This window comes from Lepidothrix coronata, unplaced genomic scaffold, assembly GCF_001604755.1.
Source record: "Lepidothrix coronata isolate B3197 unplaced genomic scaffold, Lepidothrix_coronata-1.0 Scaffold88, whole genome shotgun sequence".
Classification (NCBI taxonomy): domain Eukaryota; kingdom Metazoa; phylum Chordata; class Aves; order Passeriformes; family Pipridae; genus Lepidothrix; species Lepidothrix coronata.
The window spans coordinates 334891-353114 of record NW_016690268.1 but is presented as its reverse complement, the minus strand read 5'-3'; the positions used below and the strand labels follow the sequence as shown (position 1 = coordinate 353114).

Here is an 18224-nt window from a genome sequence, read left to right as displayed (position 1 = left end):
AAGACTGCACCTTGTGGAAGGGACCCATACTGGAGCAGGGGAAGTGTGTGAGGAGTCCTTCCTCTGAAGAGGAAGGAGCAGCAGAAACAACATGTGATGAATTGATTGCAACCCCCATTCTCCATCCCTCTGTATCGCTAGTGAAGTGAGAGGTAGAAAAAATCAAGAATGAAGTTGAGCCCAGGAAGAAAGGAGTTGGGGTGGAAGGTATTTGAAGATTTGGGTTAATTTCTTATTACCCTACTCTGATTTCATTGGTATTAAATTTTACTAATATCCCCAAGTCAATTTTGCCCATGGTGAGAGACCTCTCCCTGTCCTTACCCCAACCTATGAGCCTTTCCTTATATTTTCTCCTCATAGGAGAGGAATGACAGAATGACTTGGTGGGCACATGGCATCCACATATAGTTAACCCACTACATAGTGAAATTTAGATCATTTCATAAAAAGGAATATTCACAAGTAGTCCATCAAAGTCTTTAATTTTAATTACTTTCAACATTTTCTCACAATATTTGCCACTGCTCTTTTCCAAAATGAGAAATGGGCACAGCTGTGGCTAAACACTTCACCACAAATTGCTTTGGATACATTATACTTTTTTTATAGATAAACATAAAGATGAATACAATGCAGCAAAAGCAGAAATAGGCAGTTTATCACTGCAAAACTGATGTGCACAGTGACATAATATTCACTGGCTGTATCACTAGCCCTATCTATAAGTCATTAAAAAAATTCTCTAGGCTTTGACTCATAGGTACCTAATATTTGGTGCTTCTTAATAACACCTGTGAACACCAGTAAACATGAAACCCAGGGACTATGGTAGAAATTGAGTTAGGTATTTCTTAGTATCAAAATTAGGGGATTTTGGAGTTTTATTTAATTTCCAAATATACTTTCATTCACAGATATTTTTAGCTGTATTTAGGGTAGAATGAATTCTATTTTCCAAATAAAATTGTTTTAATTACTGGTAAAAAGACCCTACAATTGTAACAGATGGGCTCCACTATTTATATACTTTAGCTTCTTTGCCAAAAATGGAAAGAAGTTTGTGCATCAAAAATTTTTTGCCAGTGCATTTAAGATGATATTTCACCTTTTAGTTATATAAATATAAGTTAACAATGTAAAGTTGTATTGGGTCTGGCTGAGCTGGAGTTCATTTCCCCATAGCAGCCCTCACAGTGCTGTGCTTTGCATTGGTAGCTAGAAGAGTGTTGATAACACACTGGTGGTTTTGCTACTGCTGAGCACAGCATCAGCACTGTAACATTCCTTCCTCAGTGGAGGGCAAGATCCTGGGAGGGGACACAAGCAGGCCTGCTGACCCAAACTGACCAAAGGGATATTCCAGACCTTATGACATCAGCTCAGACATAAAAGCTAAGACAAGGAGCAGGAAGGCTTCATTGTCTCCAATGGCTGCCTGCTGGGAAACCATAACGTGTGCTGAAACCCTGCTTCTCAGGAGTGGCCAACCATCGCTGCTCATGGGAATTAGAGAATAAACTGTGTTATCTTTTGCTTTGCTTTGCTTTGCATGCAGAAGCTTTTGATTTGCTTTTGTTTTAATAAATTGCCTTATCCCAACCCTTGGGTTGTTTCCATCTTACTCTCTCCCCTGTGCAGCTGGGAAGGGGAGTGATAGAGTGGCTGGGTGGGCACTTGGTGTCCAACCAAGGTCAAACCACTACATAAGTGTATTTTATAGCCTTAACTTTAGGGTGTATGTTTAGTATTCACAAAACCAAAACATATAAAGATGAGATGCAATGGAGAAGTAACGAAGAAAGATTTAGAATGATAGCAAGCAAAACAAAAAGTCTCAAAGTGCAATTACTATATAACATTTTTGGTAAGTTTAGTAAGAAGACTAAGGTTAAGCCCATAAGACTGACCATCTGCTATTATTAGATCACTTTCATAAGTGTATTCAAGTCATTTGACAATTTCAGTAAAAACTTTTGGTAGAAAAATGTTTAATCAAAAATAATAATAGGCTGATACGTGAGTTGTAGTTTTGCCCCAGAGTAATCAATTGTTCAATATTCTGTCACTTGACAAAATATCCTTTCTGGTTCCTTCCTACATACTCCTTCAGAAATTTGAACGGAAGGACAGAGTAATCAGCTAAGATTTCATGGAGATAGCTAAGAAGGCATAAATTTCAGCAGTGTAAAAGGCATCCCCAATTTTCCCACCACCTGGCAGTGCTCAATATGCCTTTCAAAACCACGGCACAGAGATCCAGCTTTTATTCCATATAGCAACTTCTGAATTGATGTCAAATTCTGTTGTGGCAGCTAAAGAGAGGAAAGGTATTACTAACTGAGGAGCAACTAAGCACACTGAACAGGCTGAATAGATGTGCTGGATGTGGAAACACATCACTTTTGACCAGTGGACTACAGGAAGGCAGGAAACATAGCTGTTTTGGATTTTAGCAATGCTTTTGATGCTATCTCTCACAGAGTTTTGGTGAATAAAATGTCCAGCATACAGCTAGACATGCACACAATATGATGGGTGAACAACTGGCTGACAGGTCAGGCTCAAAGACTTATGGTAAATGAGGTAACACCTGTCTGGTGGTCAGTCACTAGAGGTGTTCCCTAGGACTCAATTTTAGTGCTCTTCAACGTTTTTAGCAATGACCTGGACACAGGAGTTGAGTGCACACTAATTAAGTTTTCTGATCATGAAATTAGGAGCCATTGATTTCCTCGAGGGTAAAGAAGTCTTTCAGAGAGGTCATGGTAGAATAAACTGTTGGGCAGTGACCTACTATATGAAATCTAACTAGGACAAAAGTCACATTCTGCACCTGGGATGACATATTCCTGAATGGATGTATAGATTCAGGAAAAAGAGACTGGAGAGAAGTCCTGAAGAAAGAATCTGGGAATTTTGATTGATAGTAAAGTCACTACAAGTCTGTAATGTGCCCTGGCAGCCAAAAGGGCAAACTGCATCCTGGGGTACATTAAGCACAGTGTAGGTAATTGGTCTAAAGAAGTGACTGTCCCACTGTACTCAGCATGGGTGCAGCCTCACCTCAAGTACTGTGTGCAGTTTTGGGCTCCAGAATATAAGATGGACATAAAAATATTAGAATGTGGTCAAAGGAGAGCAACAAAATAGTGAAATAACTGACTGAAAAAAACCTTCCTCTTGCTTTCCTCCAACCCCCTACAGAGTTAAATTGGGCCTGCTTCTAATCACACAGAAACATCATAAACTCTAAACATTAGCTGAAAAACCTGCTTGACCTCAAGACATGAAGTCTTTAAATATTAACTGAGAAAAAAAATATTGACAATACATGGCATAGAATTTGCATTGTATAGTGCTTATGAGTAATATTTTTCCAACTTTTGTAGCAGAAAACCCAGTACGGCTTAAATTCCACATATGCATTCTGGTTGAACATTTCATGACATTCACATTTGACAGTGGATTGGTGTCCCACTGAAAATCATATGTGCACACCCTCTGAATATATTTGCTTGCTTTTTTATGTAGGCACCACCCCACCTCTGAGGACAAACAATTAATTAATTGAGAGCTTGTTAAAAGGAAGGGTTTTTAAAGTGCTTCCTTCTATTGTAATTTTTTATAGATTATCAATTTCAGCCTTTTTGACCATCATGGGGTGCACAGTAAACTTCCTCTCTCTTCTCCCTTGTCACCAGCAAGTAGCATAGGTGTTGAGAGGTTAAAATGTTCAAATTGTTCTTAAAATAAAATAAAACAAAGCATCCTTTTAGGCAGACCTTTTGGGGAAATGTTTTTTGGCTGCCCTGTTTCTTTACTGCCTGGGGAAAAACCTAGTTTCTAAAGCTAGTGATGGACTGCAAGAATTAAAAAAAAAAAAAAAGAACCATGACACTGCAATAGATAGATGATCTCAAACCTCTCTGCTATTAACTGGATGTAGAAGAAAATGAAATAGCAACCTAAGAAGACTATTTTTTCAAAGTGATTTATACAGTATATTAAACAGCAGGAAATTCTTTCTAGAAAAATCCTTTGGAGAAAAAAAACATATACTCATATTAATGTTTGGTACACTGCTCTAGCACATAAATATCCAAGGTGACAAATACTGGAAAAGGGTTGCAGTTAATGAAATTGTAACATAAAATAACTGTTTCTTTTAATTCCCAATATGTACATGTTTTTATTTATTTTTTGAAAAAATAAAAAATATTGCAGAATCTCATTCTCTTACCAAATGAAGACCCTGTCCTTTCAGGATACTCACAGTAATACCTTCACAGGGGCAATCAATCAGATGCTGTATCTGATAATATTCATACTCCTCTCCCCTGTCATCAGTCTTCACTGTTTGTGAGTGCTACAGTGGCATCTTCTGGCATAGAGAAGAATTAATTGCCTTCTTTCCATGAAAGAACATTGCTATTAAAAGGGTAAGTTAAGAAACAAGATTAAAGAACTGAAATAAAAAGCACCTGCTGTTCTTCAATTATCCTGTTTAGAGCAATTGAAACAGCAATGAATGGTGAGAAATTAAAATCCACTTCTTTGGTAAGTGGCCATTTGGACATGAGAGTTTATGTGTAAGGCAACTGCTTGTAGAGCTATTAGTATCCTACATAATGACCTATAATTATGTCAGTTGATATAAGATGACAAATGGTAGTTAATTAGAAAAAGGGAGGAGCAATAAAAAAGACAAAAAAAAAGGCAATAGATAGGATTAACTAGAGGAGGAATGAAATCTGATTATTCTCTGTGAATTCATATCTAAACACTTGCTTTTACAGTTTATAACTTGCATTTCTTAGAAATTGCTGCACAGTAAAATAAATTAATGTTTATGGATTTGGGGACAATGAAAGTTGCTAATGAACTGAATACTAAATTTGAAATTTTAGTAGAAAACTACTTTATAACTTCATAAAAATATTACTGAGCTCAAAATTTTTAATCATAATCTCTTTAATTATATATTATATTTTCCTTTTCAATTATATATTCTATGTCATTATGCATCACACATCTTGCTCAGTGCATTCACATAAGAAGCTAATTTAGAGAAGCAGAAGCAGCAAGTTTCTCAGTCCACTGACAAGAGCCTTAAAGGGACATTGTTGCTGAGCACAGCCCATGAGAAGTTCCCATTTATTTCTAGTGTCTATGGAATTTTTTGTTTTCTGTTAATACAGGTATTGATCACTGGACCATTTTTCACAAGGTGAAGCTACTGGGATTTTGGTAGTTGGTTACTGTCTCAAAGGATCTAACCCTGAATTCATCAAAATACTTGGCACAGAAATGGAAGAAGCTGAAGGCCTGACTGTATATAAGCAGATCTACAAGCAAACACTTGTTAAATTATTGCAGACAGACATGTACAAAGAGTAACAGATTTTACCATCTGGCAGGCCAAACCTTCTGCAGTGTGTGTACACGAGGAGACTCTCAGTTGAGCCCACAGGGCTGTCCATAGTGCTGGTTCATGACCAGGGCTGGATTAAAGAGCAAGTGAATAAAATGAGCTGGTTGTTTCCTCAGCCTGTCCTCTTGACATGACTTCCAAAAGTGATTCCCCCTTGATAAAGAGAGATGAGTCCCCTGTGGAATTTGACACACCAGTGCCCAGTGTGCTATTGCACTGGGTTTATGTGCCCCAGCTGTGAGAGACTAAAAATTGAAAGTTATTACTGGCTTGAAACAACTCTTGTGTGTGTGGGAGGGGACAGATCAGGTTCTGCCAAGGTGGAATGATGCTCTATCCCCCGCAACAGCCCCATCTCCACGAGAGAGAGCCTTCAGTGCAGCTGTCAGTCCCTGGCACACAGGGAGCACTGCCCCACACCTCACCTCCTGGAGCCCCTAAACCAGCCCAGAATGGCTGGCAGACCGAAAGCCCCACCTGGGGTTGGAGCGGCCACAGGAGTCCAGATAAAGTAAAATCAACACCACGGCCCTGTTGTCCCCGGATCTGTGGTAGCTGGTTCTGTGCTGAACTGAAGGCGGTAGCTGTAATTATCTCTCTCTCTCTTTCTTTACTTCTTCTCCTTCTCCTAACGTCCTTTTTTTGATATTTAGGTAACTTAAACCTGGATGGGTTGAAATTTGCTAAGTCAATGCTTTCTAAAATGCTTTATGTTGATTGAATATTTGTTTTAAATTTTTGCCAAGTTCCCTTATTTTCCAAAATATGCCAGTAAAAGTGTGTTATTTTGACCTCCTGAAACCATCGCATTTTTCCCTGAGCTTGTGGGGTGAGCCTGGGGTCACTTGTGCTGGCAGTGGGGGCTGTGGGGGTTGCCTCTGCGAGGAGAGAGTTTGATACCTTGTGCTGGACTCAGGTAGACTCAGTGACATCCAGTGGATCCACCACAGGGCATGGATGAGCCCCATTAGTCAGGATGGTGGTGCCTCTGAAAACATATTTAGGAAAGGGCAAAATGCTGCCTGGTACTGTAAGGAAGGAGGCGAAAAAAAATGGGAGAGAAAACACCAAGGTGAGAGACGAAAGAGAGGGAAGAGGCGCTCCAGGCACCAGAGCAGCATTTATCTATATAAGGCAACAATACAATATGTACTAAGTGATTATCTTGCAGCTGTTTAGCTCATATGTAGCTTCTTCCTTTAAGAACAATTGTGATATTCTGATTTTGCTTCCTGGTATTTCAGAAATAGTGTTTTTTAACAGCCAGCTATCTCCACTCTGTCTAACAACTGACATATTTTCCAAATGTCACTGTTTCAATCCATACTCTTAAAAGTATTTTACTTTCTATATCACTATCAACTGTGTAAGAGCCACAAACTGTGTTTTTCACATCCCAACGCTGATCACAGGATCCACTCTTTGGCCTTGGAGATGGAGACTTACATATATGAGCATTTCTATTTAAGACTATAAACACTGGGGAAAAAAAGTTAAAAAAAGAAACAGACACAACAAAGGTAGTGTACAAGGACATTTCTTCTTATCTCTCATACATCCTTCTCTATTCAGACTTTTTCTCATTCAGACATCTGAATCAGAAAACTTCCTCAAAAAAAATCCTCTCTTTGGCACTAGTTTCTTATTCTTGGACATTTTATTTCATTCTGCCACTGTTTTGAAGGTTACATTTTGTTTCTCCAGGTTGGGTCACAGAGACATTTTGGTCCTGAATTAAAATGGCATTGATTGACTTATGTCCATAATGCTTAGGGCATTAGTGATAACAAAATAAAAACAAGGGATCCATGTCCTTTCTAGAAATCTGACATATCTTTCCATATCTTTTCTATGTTCATAACAAGCCCAAATTATATGTCTGTATGAGAAACGTAACAGGTACTCAGGAGGCCCTTAAATTCAGCTTTTGCTGTAAAAGCAGTTACCTGGGGATGACTGCATGTAGCACAAACTTGAGAAAGGAAGCCAAATGGGAGAAAAGATCCATGTTTCAGAGACCTAATGGATTTGACATAAAAAAGTGCTGGTGACTACATGGTTCCACAAAGGATGCTTTGATGAAGTCTGTGTCTGTTGAGCTGTGGCATAACCCTCTGTTTCTGCAACTGGGTAAATCACAAAGGCAGGAGATTTTCCCTTCCTTAAGCATGTCTACTGGCCTTGAGCAGTGTCTGCTTAATGGGGCTCTAAGTAAGAAAAATGACTCATGTTTAGTAAATCTAATCTCACTGCTACTGGTCAACATCTGGCAGGGTTGTTCTAGTTAGACAACCTTTGAAAACACGATGAGTGGAATTTATCTCCAGCTTAACTTATCTAAATGTAGGTATGTAGAGTACAAGGTTTAATGTGAGCTGGATCCTGCTATAGTGACTGGAAACAGGGTTCATACAGTCAAAATAAACTAGTAAGCACATACAGAAACAGAGTCCTGAAATAATCCACTAAAAAGACAGCATGTCTAGGCAACTGAGTCCAACCCATACAATTAGGTGTCTGAACTCTCTTTTACAGGTATTTCATTCCAGAAAGTTAAAACCAGTATTTTTGCCTATTACCAGACTAATTCTAGAAATGAGGCATCACAATCGTAGACCAAATAGGAATTATACAGATGTCTAACCACTTCCCTTTAAAAGAACAAAAGAAAAGGGAAAGTCACATGCTACCTTGCAGAACATTATTTTAGAGAATACAGATCATAACTGAGTATTTTAGAATAGATTCACTATTCTTTAGGAAACTTTTGATGATTTACATTTTAATATACATATATATTCACATGTTTTGCAGATTTTAACAACTGGATCCTGCACAGGCTTGTATCTCACATACATATTATTTCTCGGGAAAAAAAGATAGCGCTAAGTTTCTGTAACAAACAAAAATTAATTGATTATCTTTTATTTAAAAGTTTAAAAATTATCTCGGCATGAATTACTGAGAAGCAGATTAGTCAAGGCATTAGAGTTTTAATCATTAACAGTTGAAGACGCAAATATTAAACTAGGTCTCTACATAGGTTGCAAAGGGAACTCTCAGGATCACATAGACTTAGACTTTTTTAAAAGAATGTAATAAAGACTGGAGACACATGAGCGGCCTAGAGCTATCTTTCATTATAAATTACCTTCGAGTAAACCAAAGTGTGATGGTTACTATCTGTTTAAGAAATAGATAGAAAGATAACAGTCTGATATGATTCACATCTTTGCATAAGGAGCACATTCTTTCATAAGTAGATTTGAAAAGTGTTTTACAGTTCCTTTTTAATTCAGTGAAATAATTCCTTTGTAATGTAATGGCCATGAAAGTTTTGCTTTGTTGTAGTTTTACATTTATTTTTGTGTTCAAAATCTAAAAGAAGAAGTAGGTAAAACAGATACCAAGATAGTCTAATAACAAAACACACCATGAGATTTACAGCCATTCCCACATTTTTTTGCTTCACTCACCATTTTCTTCATCTCAGCTGATGGAAAACAGGAGTGATTTCTTCTCCTAGCAAACTAGGCCTTTCAGACAACATGAATTCCATTTTATAGATCTTATTTGCTGTATTTGCAAATATAGCAAGTGCCCCCTCTATTTTTTATTGTAACAAATCATTAGTGATATTGACAATAAGATTGTAAAGTACATTGAAAATATTTAACCCTTATCTAAAAATAAGCATAATTAAATCAAAACCAGAGTGAAAGCAAAAGAGCTCCTTAGGGAAGGAGCTGTCTAACTAACTTTAGACACCCATACTTGAGGTACTGAAGCTTGAGTCCTTTTACAATCAGCTGAGAGAAATAAGGATTGTAGGACACAATTCTTCTCATCCTAACAGATGAGTTTAATGTAAGCCTAATGAATTGCGTCCTCATGTGTTAACTCATTTTCAGTGATACATATTTCTTACAGTGACTGTAAAAGAAATCCAAATTTTTTATATCAGTCCTCCAAAACCAACCAACCAACCAAACAAAAAACCACAAAAACCAAAACCAACCAAACAAAAAACCCACTCACTTGGAAAAAAAAAAACACAAAAAACATGGAGACACTTAAAAAGAAAAATTCAAAATTATGAGTTAAAGAAAGATCTCCTAGACATAATAAATTCACACATGAGGGCAACTGGAGATGAAAGTGACTATTTAGAAGGTCTCTAAATATACCTTGACTTTTGGATGCTTATTTGAAGCAAAAACTCCCAGGTCTGTGAGGATTAGACATCACTACTTAGATAAAGGGATTGATTTAAAACAAAACTCCTTGAAAAGAACATATTTTTGTGGGAAAACTCTTGCTCACTTTTATTTTGTATAAAGGAAAACAATAAAAATTCTCGTCCACTGAATTCATGGAAGTATATGATAGAACAGTAAAGGTGGTTTGAACCCATTGTCAAACAACGCATAAAATTAAAAAAAAATATTTATTGAATTATATTCAAAGAATAATCAGAAATTATTAGAAATATAATAGTTGGCATTGGTTCAATGAAATAATACCGTAAAAACAATGCAGTAAAAGGCTCCAAATTTCTGGTAACTTCAGAATTAGTGAAGTAACTTCAGAAGAGTGGTATTATTATAACGTAATTAACTTAAAAATATAATTAGAACTTTGTAACTCCTACTAAAATCATTATGTGGTCTCTCTGGGAAATACAAACTCATATGAAGTTGGTGAAATGATGCCTATGGACTTCAGAAAGAACTCAATCAGAACTAATTTCAAATCTAACATATTAGCCTTATTATTTTCCAATTAACCATACTTTGCATAAACTAGAAGTGTATTTTAACTTGATTTTGCATATATCAGATGCACATGCAAAAGTAAATAGTACCCAACCTAATATAGAGTAGATAAGGATTTTTAGTGTCTTGTATGAGAAACAAATACATAAAGGTACACTTCTCTTTTTTAAGAGCTATGTCCTTGGTGAAATTTTCAAAGTTCTTGTCTGTTAGTGGGATGAAACACAAACCTTTTCAATTTTTTTTGAGGAAAACAAAGACCTAAAGTCAGACACTAGTGAAGTGGTTATTCTGGTTTTATTACACATGCCAGCTGTAAATCTTTAACCACAGCTCTAGAGACTTAACCTGATTATTATCTCCCTCTCGTTTTTCCTGTTCTATCCAAATAACTAAACAGTCTTTGGTCCAGAGAGAGACAGATTTACAATAGGTAAAGGTAGGTAAAGGTAGGTAAATAGGTAAAAGTGGGAGACAATGTGCTTGGGACACTGTGATGTTTCTCGAAGGATTAACCTTAACCAATATTCCACTGGCTCATTTGAGGGCATTGGATTAGTAAATAACACAACTTTGATGGTATCACATAAAACTTCAATAATATTCTCATAGGCTATTACTGATTGGGAAGTTAAGGGCATCTCACCCTTCCTTCTCACAGAAAGACTGTCATAATCTGAGCTCTCCTCTCTGTTTTCCTTCTGTTTTGTGGAACTGAAAATCTTTTGAAGAGAAAAATTTATGTAATTAGAACATTTCTATGAAAAATTTACATTTCAAGAAATTAGTATTTACTTTCAGCAAGCAGATACATATTGTCAACATATATGATGTTCAAAGATTTTTCTGTATGCATGATCAAGTGTTGGAACAGAAATACATAATGATATAAATTATTGAAGCATAAACAAAGCCACAGTGATATACAAGTTCTGATGATTTCCACCAAAAAAAAAAAAAAAGAAAACGAAGACTTGTGGATTCCTAAGCATAGACCTTCACAATGAAGTTTGCACAGGTAAAGTTGCTGAATGTATAATGACATGAAGCATTGTGGTGGGTTGACCCTGTCTGGACTCCAGGTGCCCACCAACCTGCTCACTCCCACTTCTCAGCTGGACAGGGAAGAGAAAATAAGAGGGAAAATAATTCGTACATTGAGATAAGGCAGTTTAATAAAGCAAAAGTGAAATGTAGTGCACATACATGCAAAGGAAAAAAACCAAAGACTTTACTCCCTGCTTCCCATCCGGAAGCAATGTCCAGCCACTTCCTGATAAGTAGGGCTTCAGCATACGTAGTGGTTGCTCCAGAAGGCAAATGTTGTAAATAGAAAATGCCTACAACAGGGCAAGGCTATAGGTATTCCCTATTTCAAAATGGGGTGGATTGTTCTGTGAGTTCCCTCATTTCCCACACCTCCTCCACAAGGAGGATTCTCAAAGACATGTCTCAAAGACAAACCACCAGCTGTAGATAGAATTTTCAGATGGAGAATACACACAGACTGTTTCTGGTTAGATTTGTAAGACTAAAAAGAAGTCTACATTCAATTCTATTGAAATATATCAAGTACCATCATTAAATTCCAGTTCTTCTAGCTAAACAAGAGATGTTTAATCATATCAGTCCCACAAATACAGCATAAAATCTGAGTATAAATGCAAACATTAGAAGTTAGTGCCATATTTAGATCAAGGTTGGTGTTCACAGAAAGAACTCATATTTTTCTTATTTGTTTTTCATAGAATTAAGATGTTTTGAACTGAGTGAACTATAAACAGTGAAGTCATGTAGCCCTTCAAAAGACACCTGAATAAGAACACCTCACATTAACATTTGGAGATTAGGAAGAATACTCTTGTGTGTAAGTAAAACCTGAAATCCTACTCAGACATAAGGGATGCCTGTCTTTACTGAGGTAGCACGGAATGCAGATGAGAGTTTAAAACAATATAACAGATGGCAAACATCATAATGGAGATTTTATTGCCAGCTTCAAGTAGTTTTGGTCACAGAATATGCCATCAGAATCAGATTTAAAAGTGAAAAAACCAACTATATTGAAGTGGGTAAAGGAGCAGAAAGAGGAGGAAGGATGTTTGAGACTTGAGAATGCAGTATGTCAGATTAGAGACACAGACTGATTTATTTATATGGAGATCACAACATAAAGCCTATTCCAAGCTGTTTTATCTCTATTGCATATTCTGAAGAAGAAAATAATAATCTACAGATTAAGTAGCTTGAGAAATAAAGCATTTTGGAGACTTCTGTCTTCAGACAGGATGAATATAAGATGAGATAAAAATCAAGAAAGGTTCATCTCTATATACCTTAATCACAAGCACACCCTTAATATTTCTACATATTTGAGCCCTGAACTAGGAGATCTCTGTCTGTAGTAAAGAAACACCTGTGTGGCAATTTAAAATTAGCAAAGAAAGACAAACCAGTGATAGAGCACTTTGAAAATTGGTGATCTTGCTAAAAATCTTATGAGAATTTTGACAGATGGCATTGAGAACCTCAGAGGAGTGATACCAGGGTTAGCCCATCCTCACAGAGCTATATGAAAACAGATTCAAATCAATACATAGCTGATAAGTATTTGTTGTTATTACTGCTGCATTCTGCAGGAGTTTTTGAAAAGGTAATTCATTGTGACGCATGAAAGAGTCCTGTGGGAGCTCCTGGGTTAGAGTAGAATAAAACTAGCAAATGAAGTGTCAAGACTTTATACTGCTGTTTATTTTATGCATTTAAGGTACACTATCCTTTCTAGTACCATTTTTTCAAATAACTATTTTCAAATAACCAATTTATTGTATTTTAAAAGTACTTATGAAAGAGCAAACCAGTCAGCACAATTGTAGTACTTTGAAACATTGAATAAAATGTAGTGATTGACTGTTTGGTATGAAAACCAGATTTTTTTCAAAATATATTTTAAGCACTAGTGTAATGCTAGGGCTATCACTTTTGAGTTACAAATACCAAATCTCTTCATTGGCCTCCTGAAGCCTAAAAGTTATCACCACACATTTGTCAGTCTCCAGCACTAAATGAAATCAATTCTTACATCTCTAGCACTGAGTGTGGAAATATGTTGGCAGAAGTAGATCCCCTCCCTTCCTCTCTGTTCCTTCCAAGTCTGAGTATCATACATGTGTTCAAAAGGCAATGACATGGCATCAAAAAAAGAAGGCAGATGTCTCTTTAAATTTTACTTTTATATAGAGCAGTGCACTGAAAATCTTATTAAGATCATTAATTTGTTGCGAACTGGATCATCTCCTTGGTGAAAATGTCTGCAGTAGCTAAGAAAAAAAGAACCTGGGCTTTGCCTAGGACCTTCAGACTCTATTATAGTAAAAATAGGTAGAAATCCTCCTTTCTTTCCTGGTTGGTTATGAGAGAAAGCAAAGTTGTCCAGAAGTAAAATATGCAAAAAGTTTTCTTGATAAGGAAAAATAATACTATCTGTATGCCTCCATAGAGAAGCTAATGCTTAGGATCCAACACACTGTGGTCAACCTATAGGTTTATCTGAAGTTCAGATATACTTTTCGAAGAGTACTAAGCAATATCACTAGAGTGAATCTAACTTTGCAGTTTAAAAACAAGGAGTTTAGAGTCTGACTTAGCTTGAAATTGATAACAGTCACCTGAAGCTAAGAAAATTACATAAAATTATAAATAAATTGCATAAATATATAACACACACTAAAAATATCAGCTTAAATTCTGATTATATTTTTTAATTCTAATTTGTCACATAAAATCATAAGCTTGAGAAGGTAATTTTGTCTGCTTACTAAAATATATTTATTTTACTTTTTTTCACTTTCAATTTAACTTTAAATTCCCAAGGTCCTACTCATATGAGTAGGACTGAGTGATGCAAAAGAAGAATGTTTCAAGCAGCTGTTTAATTTATCTTAAACATACACTTCAGTGATTTCTGAAAAAAAAAAATATTTTCTTGGTCTATATTGTAACAAAATTCTTACTAAATGGAAAGTTTTAATAGTTCTCTTGGACAGTCCACATCTGATATCCCAGAACAAAGTAGGACTCTTTTTGGTATACATTCAAGACAACTTTAAGGTGAATTCCAAATAATAAATACATGCCAGCATAAATCCACAAAATCACAACAGCTGGAAGGTACAAGTAACTCAAGATTTATACACAAGTCAAAATATTGAACAGTATGGATTAATATTTTTGTTCTATTTCTTAGAAAATGTTCAAATGAAACACCATTACATGCAAGCTTCACTATGCCTAATACATAGCTTATAATTCTGGAAATTTATAAGACATGTAGTATAAAGAGAATATGAAGGCTAATTATAATTTTGACATTTTGAAAAGATTACACTAAATATATCAATATAAAGAAACTTCTAATGCAGTAGAAGAGGCTGAAATGAAATATACTGGTTTTGCAGTTCTTTTGTCATTTAATACTTTCTTAATAGCTCTAGTCATATTCTAAGACTATTTTACAGTCTTTCAATACCATAGAGTGTCATTATCAAATAGATATAATATACTCAGCATTCCAAAGAACATCTGGTTTTAAATATTTGATCCCTATCTTCTTTTTCAAAGTAAAATCTTCAAGGGCACTCTCAGGAAGTAAGTGTCCAAACTCTTTTGGAGATGTCTCAAAATCCCATCTGGAGAGCCTCTAGTAGGACTTGAAAATGTATAGACTAAGTATTCATTCAAGAAGATCAGAGGCTGATTCCAAACTGTCTTTTTAAGGCATGGCCTAGAATGCTCAGTCTCATTTTTTTCTGCTGTTCAAACAGAATTAGGCAACCATACACTACAGCTTCTCTACAGCCACATTTTTAAATTGCCTCTTCACTATCAAGTCAAGAAGGACCTGGGGTCTCATCCAAGCCTGAAAACATGCAGCATTCTCAAATTCAGTAAGTATAGATAAATTCAGGCACTTATACCAACCTTGACTTCTTACCTGTTAGTATTGAATTTTGCAATGTAAAATGCAAAATGCAGAAAAAAAATACAAAATGCAGAAATGCAATTTAATGATAATTGCATCTATTCTCACCTTCTCTTCCTATATTTCTACACTGGGAAGAAAAATAAGAGATGTAGAAAAATGCCCTGATTCGCAGAAGTAGTTCACTCACTTGTTTGCTCATGATTGGAGTTCCATGCCACTGAAGTGCACAATCAAATGAATTTTTTAAAGAAAATTGTTACATCTCCCCCCTGCAAAAAAAACTTGCTCATCTTGGGGAAAAAAAAAAAAAAACAACCAAAGAAAAAAAACCCAAAACAAAACACACCAAAACAAAACAGTAAGGAAAACAGAAAGATGTGAAAGAAGCAATACTGGCATTATTGTTGAGTTCTTTAGTACATTGTTTCCAATGGTTCTCTATGAAATGCAGCTACCATCACTAAACATCATATTTTGCCATATTTCCATTAAAAATTAGTACAATTTCTCTTTTTAACTGCCAAATCTCTTATATTTTACAAGTAGTAACTCAAAGGGTCATGTCACTGTAACACCTATTATTTGACTAAAATACTATGTTGAGTCCAGTCTATATTATGCCAAGTATGTTTTAACATGAGTTACAATGAAAGTGATACTCATATTGATACCGTGCTCACAAGAATCCTACCAGTGCAGGCCTGTTCCTGTAAATCTTGGAAACATTATGCAGACAACATTTCCACATCTTTTCCAAGATAATTCAGTGGCATGTATTAGAGGAAAATATGCTAATTTACTATTTAAATGCACGAAGGAAAGAGAATCATGCACTTACAGTCTGTGATTTTCAGGACTCTTTTGAATTCTCCACTTCCAGATCCTCCGCAGCCATCTTCATCATCACAATCACCACTTCTTTGTTCATCTACACCTCCACCGCTGCCTGTTTGATGGAGATCCCATTTATCATATTTTGGAAATGATTTACCCTGCAACAGCTGAAGACAAGATACAGTATGCAAGTTAGCAGTGCATGTGGAGAGCTTCAGTGAGTACCCAAAATTTGGTATATGTCTCTCTAGTAATTATCTGATTTGAAAAGGAAATTCCAGGGTCAACAGAATGAGAATTCTGATTTATTTTTTTCATGTTTTTTTACCGTGGCTTACAGACAGATTTAGAAGAGTGGTTTCTGGAGATATATAGTTTATTTTTAATTAAAAAATATATAAATTGACTGTGTCTTTATTAGTATAAAAGAAGATCAGGCACCAATTCCTGGTCCAGAGGCCAAGTGGAATGAATAGGTACATAGAATCATAGAATAGCTTGGTTTGGAAGAGACGTCTAAAGGCCATTTAGTCCAACTTCCCCTGAAATGAAAAAGACATCTTCAACTAGATCAGGCTCAGAGCCCTGTCCAACCTGACCTTGACTATTTCCAGGGATGGGGTATCTATCACCTACCTGGGCAACCTGCTCTAGTGCCTCACCACCCTCATTATAAAAATCTTCTTCCTTATGTCTGGTCTAAATCAATCCTCCTTCAGCTTAAAATTGTTCTATCACAACAGGCCCCACTACAAAGTTTGTCACCATCTTTCTTATAGGTACACTTAAAGAAGACAGAGAGCATCTGTGCTACAAAGCAGATGAAACTAGACCTTTTAAAGACCCGTGTAGTGTCTACCAAGACTTAGGGTACATTTATGATTTTGTGTGAATTTTTCAGTTTGAAATGTCTGAAATAGTATAAGACCTCTGTTGCAGCTCTCTATTGGTGAATCCAAAACATATTTGTGTGCTCTGGGTGTGTCATATTGACATCTGGTGGAAGCTGAAGGAAAAAAAATGTGTTGGGACAATATGAAATGCGTGACCAAGCAGCAGCAGACCAAGCTAGCACAGTCAGAGGCAGGGCTAGCATGGAGAGAACTATTTCCAAATTACATCCAGGCATTGTTTCAGCAGAATTAATAAAGTTGACTTAAAATAAAGCAAAGGGATAGGTGATACTGGTCTAAGCAGTGTAGGTGATTCAAATTCAGTACTTGTTCTCTGGATCCTTTTTATTTATCACCATAGAAATGGCCAACGATGCCAGCATGGTCTATAAGACAACTGTTAGAGATCTCAAAGTTTAACACATTTCTCCGTTCTTTGGGCAGTGCTGGGTAATCACCTGAATAATGTTAATGTCTCTCATTAATCAAATGTACAGCTGCTGTCATCCAGTTTTTAAATACTAGGTGGTAGGACTGTCATGCATACAAACATACCCAATATGCCCTCTTCGATATTCATCGATATTCAGTTCAGTTTATGTGTCAGATACACATAGACATCATAATCTCTAAAGAACCAGGTTCTTACAAATGTTAAGGATTCTTATAACTTTATCTCATCCAAAATATCAGTTTGTGGAGGCTTGTACATTACAATTGCTTCAATCTAGCAAGCTTTCTTTACACTGGCTTAAATTTCACTGGTGCAGATTCTTTAATTTAATAATGAGATAGTTCTTTCTCTTGAAAATAACTACTAATTAGTCTGAAACAGACTCAGTTGTTTTATACCTTCAAAAGTGTGGTTGCTTTGTTGTTTAACAATATACTGGGTTCATATTTTCAACCAATATACTGAGTTTATTTACAGATTAAGGAGTTGCTTCCCAGACTAGTTGATCTGTTAAGTGCTGCATAGTGCCCAACAAAAAATATTCTAATGACTACTACAACTCATATAAATCTCAATAGTTTTATAAAAACCACTTGCCACACTGCGTAAGAGCAGTAGAAAGCCATTCACCATTGAATCAGCAGGACCAATTTATGCAGCACTTTTAATTCAAAGATTTTATTAGGAATTTATATGTTACCTGAAAGACAAACTACCTAGCTAAGAGGAAAAGATGTTCCTTTGTATTGCTGCCCTGTTCCCTGCTCATTGTGTAATCCATGCCATACTTCTCCCAAAATAGTATTTATGGAAACAAAACACAGTTTAATGAAACACATTCAGTTAAACA

At 36.0% G+C, this 18224-nt stretch overlaps 1 protein-coding gene across 1 annotated transcript in view; it reads right to left on the bottom strand.

Annotated features, from left to right (window-relative positions):
- Window positions 1-18224, bottom strand: part of GPC5 (glypican 5) — a 612142-nt gene that overhangs the window by 280267 nt on the left and 313651 nt on the right. The window contains exon 7 of the mRNA XM_017821031.1: window positions 16032-16194. Coding sequence (XP_017676520.1) covers window positions 16032-16194 — 163 coding nt within the window. The remainder of the gene's footprint in view (window positions 1-16031; window positions 16195-18224) is intronic.